Source organism: Achroia grisella, unplaced genomic scaffold, assembly GCF_030625045.1.
Source record: "Achroia grisella isolate CSIRO2021 unplaced genomic scaffold, CSIRO_AGI_Agris_v1 utg2906, whole genome shotgun sequence".
Lineage (NCBI taxonomy): Eukaryota > Metazoa > Arthropoda > Insecta > Lepidoptera > Pyralidae > Achroia > Achroia grisella.
The window spans coordinates 294,236-298,540 of record NW_026712780.1 but is presented as its reverse complement, the minus strand read 5'-3'; the positions used below and the strand labels follow the sequence as shown (position 1 = coordinate 298,540).

General features: G+C 45.4%; 1 protein-coding gene across 1 annotated transcript; it reads right to left on the bottom strand.

Annotated features, from left to right (window-relative positions):
- Positions 1 to 687: 687 nt before the first annotated feature.
- On the bottom strand, positions 688 to 1,792 carry LOC131843241 (enolase-phosphatase E1-like). The gene is made up of 2 exons (XM_059191849.1): positions 733 to 1,792; positions 688 to 698 (listed from the first exon to the last, which is right to left on the bottom strand). The coding sequence occupies exons 1-2, from the start codon at positions 1,790 to 1,792 to the stop codon at positions 688 to 690; spliced, it is 1,071 nt and encodes a 356-aa protein (XP_059047832.1).
- Between the last annotated feature and the right edge of the window lie 2,513 nt (positions 1,793 to 4,305).

The following is a 4,305-nucleotide window of genomic DNA, read 5'->3' as shown; positions in this document are numbered from 1 at the left end:
CTGTCGACGTTGTCGGTTTAGGATCCGTTTGCTGCTCAGCAACTTTCGTAACTTCCGACTGTTTAATGTTTGGTTTTGTTTGATGGGAACCATCTTTGTCCATGAAGCGAACGTAGATGTTTCCCATCATGTAGTAAATCCTTCTTTCCTGGGCCCTTAACACGTCGACATCAGTCTCAGGAATACGGAAGAACAGACAAGTCCCTGGTGGGTCTGTCCTGATCCTCTCGTGTGTCAGGGTCCAGGAGTTCATGTTTAGGTTACTGTTCTGTCCCGAAAGAAGTTCCCGTAGTTCTGTGGTGTCCCCGGTTTCCCCTGGAACGAAGAGCAGGCACGGCACCTTCTTCGGGATGGCCGATTGTGGTCGAACGACTAGGCTCGAGTCTTCCACTGGAGAGGCCATGGTTTGGACGGTCTGTTCTAGCCAGGCTCTGGTGAAGTCATCCTCGCACCAGGTTTTGAGGACGCCATCCGCAAAATGAGCCTTGCCTCGGAATTTCAGGTCCTTTCTGGTTTTGGCTGGGAGTGTCAGGTTGGCTCTTATTTGTTGCCTGAGCCTCACCTCAATCTGCTTCCTGAGATCCTCAGCTTGGTCTTGTGTTAGGTCAGAGTAGGGTTCCACCATGACCGTAAAATAATCAACACAGAGTTCGTTGGCCAGGTAGGTGGCTGCCGCTTCTGCGTATGTCATAGAACCCCTACCCGTCGCACCAGCGGTTCTGGGTTTTTTACCTTCCCCGGTTGGTGTGACGGTGTCTTCTGGACGTGTACGCTTTTGCGGTCTTGCCTCGTTTTTTGGGTCGTTGGTCCTGGGTTTCTTACGACCTCGCGGTTTCATGCTGCGCTTTTGTGTGCCAGCAGCCAGAACGGCCCTCGTCCCAGTTGCAGGTGCACTGGGTCCACTCGTTGACGCCTCCCCTTTAGGTTTGGTCGTCGCTGGGCAGGACCCGAGTTGATGCCTCGCAGCATCTACCGCTTCTGCGCGTTGTGCCGCTGCCTTGGCTCTGGCTTTCATGCGCCGCTTCTTGGAGGCCGATTTGGGTTTTATTAAGGTGTTCCCTGGTTGTTTCGGCTTTGATGGTGATTGGATCGCGTCTTTCAGTGACGTCAAGTCCATAGCCTGGTTGTCCGATTCGGTCCCTGATGCCGCTGAAACAGACATCTCCTCCGATTCCACCTTGAACAGTGCCGCCAGGTTCACCTCGGATGGCTCACTCGTTGACGCAGCCTTATTAGGCGCATCGTGGAGTGAACCCTTCTTTGGTTCCCCTGGTGCGGCGACTATCTTCGGCAGAGAAGTTGGAGCTGCCTTTCTTGGCGCATCTTTGGTCGACGCTACTGGTACTTTACGGAACGCAGCCTGGGTTGGCGCATTCCGCTCAGTCACCTTTTTCGGCGTGTCCCCTGACGCTGCCTCTTCCAGCGCATCTTTGGATGATGTGGTTGGTACTCCACGGGACGCAGCCTTGGTTGGCGCATACCGATCGGTAGCCTTCCTCATCATCTCCTGCGACGCATTATTGCATATATCCTTGGATGACGAGGATGGTACGTCACTGGACGCAGCCTGGGGTAGCGCATCCTGTTCGGTACCCTTCCTCGTCGGTTCTTCGGACGCAGCTTTGCTCGGCGCATCTCCGGTAGAGTGTCCAGGTGCATCAAATGACGCGACCTTGATTATTGGTCGTTTTGGCGCATCTTGCGACGCAGCCTTCGATGGTCGTTGCTTTGGCGCATTCGTAGACGCAGCCTGTTGCTTCTTGTTTTTTGGTTTTATTGCCTCTAGATCCATGAGTTGGTTTTTATATACTTCACCTCAGGAGCTCTCCACCCTCCACGGAGCCCTCACTTCGGGGACGTCATTCGTTCCACGAATGATCGCCAGAGCTACTCCCTTGGTATAGGTCCAGCAGGCTGAGAAGTGGACGAGTCCGCACGCAGCGAAGCACAGCGAGGACACCTACCTCACGAGACGATGAGGCAGGCTAGCCCCAAAGCACCGCGCCACGCCGACTGTCACCCCCAGCTCGCCGAGCCTCGCTTGACTGCCCGCTTATGGGGAATCGCAGCCGGTTGATCGTGGTTAGCGACTCCACGACCGCCCGTTTGAGAGGAAATCCAGACCGAAGAGGTGTGTTGTGAGCAGCATACAACTACAGCCGGTACCCTGCTGCACTCAACCGCCAGGACTCCTTCATCCCTCCGTACGGGTCACCGCGCACGGCACAAACACGCGGGAGGTCATTACTATCCACCTTCAGTTTTTTGCTCGATGATGGACACGCAAGGACATGACCTCTTCATCCCTGCATTTGTCGCCCGGTAGTTTCGGTTACGTCTATTTCATAGGGAACTAGACCAATAACAGGGCGGCAACCTCGTGAAGGATATCTACCGAACTTGCCTTAAGGATCTACACGACTTGCGCTCTCCCTTAAGATCGCGCCTCCCTACCGCCTCTGAAGGAGGTGGTAGAGTAGGCCTGCGTCCATATCTCACTTTTTTTTTTTTTTAATGAGATATGACTGCAGGCCCGCCCCAAACCATCGTGATAAATTCTTTGTGAATTTGCCACGATAGGCTAACTGACCTGACCTCATGCTCATCTCATCATCCTTCACTAATGCCCCTTCAACGTAAACCGTTAGCGCAAGCGAATGTACCATTACATTATCTGTTTACATTGATAGTCAATATTCAATTGGTAATAAATACATAAACAGAACATAGGTAAAAATTCTTACTTATTTATGTACTAAATATAAATCTATTTTAAAAATAATGTGCACGACAACTCATTGTATATTATTTATGTCTTTTACGTATTATTTGATATTTAAAAATGTTATATGTTATTGTCATTTATCTGCGAACTATTTTACAATTGTATTATTCCTTCCTAAAAACCATATCAGCCCAATATATATACAGTCCTTCCCTCATATGAACAAGAGGTGTTTATAAAAAGTTTAATAACAATTTACAATAAAAAACACAAGTTTACCCCTAGCGTCGTGCAGCATAACATATTCCACGTTATATTACCTACCTTTTATTAGTTTATGAGGGATAATTAACCAGTTTCCGAGAAGATGGTACACGTGACGTAACTACGGGTATTAATATTTTTTTGTCGTTCGTGTTAAGACAATGTTTACATTCCGCCCTGGCTGGAAGAGGCGGGTTGCTTTAATAGGTGTCTAAGATTTTTTTAAACACATGTAATTTTAATGTCATGTTCAAATGTACATATATTGGTGTATTATTACTTAACCGAGTATCTTAGGGATGTAAATGTAACTGTTATTTTTATTGAAGGTATTTTTTTGTTTCTTTAATAACTCATAACACTAACTTATTAAACAAATTACATGAATAATATTATGTTAAATAAAGTAACTTATCTCTCTCGATATTCGAATATGTACCTGTGATCACGAAGTAACCGGTACAGAGGGCAAAGAGATTGTTGTAATGTGGACCAATATTACTGTATCACAGTGATTTCCAAATTTTAGTTACAAGATTTATTCATATTCTATATATAGTATTTATTGTAGTTTGTAATATTACCTACATTACCATTAATTAAAATATACCAATAATTTCAGCAATCGAGTAAAAGTTATACTTCGATAATTCACTTTAACGTTTATTATACTAGCTATTACCCCCAACTTTGTCTGTCTTTTATGTAATAAAAGAAAACTTATGTCTATCCTCGGGTCCTACGTCACGAAAATTTCTATACGATACGATTTCGATTTCCATTTAATCGTTTCAAGGCAAAAAACAATGAGACAAAAACACTTTCATGCATTCGTTGAGACCTACTAGATATTGTAAATTCTGGTATTCCTTATGATTTGTATAGTACCTACAAATGAATGGAGAGTAATAAACATGCTCTGATTTATTATTAAGAAGCTCCCCTTCAAACTCCTAGTTCCGCCCCAATAACGACACGAGGTGTGATACAGCGGCCGCTTTAAACGCTTGGCACTTCAACATGCACTGTGCATTTAGTTTGCAATTGTCTACAGATCATCTAGAATGGACAGTAAACCTAAATACTCGAATTCGCCGGAGATACCCCTACTATAGAATATTATCGTATCTGTGCCCCTACCAATAAATGTTTTTTACTTGCTTACATCACATGGTAATTTATATAGTTTTTATAACTATAATACGGGATTTCAATGAACATCATCATATTAAAATCTTCATCCCGAAGTCTTCTTTTGGGAGAATAGGTACAGCGCGTCCGTTACAGCGTCTCACTTCGCACTGATTCTTACATGT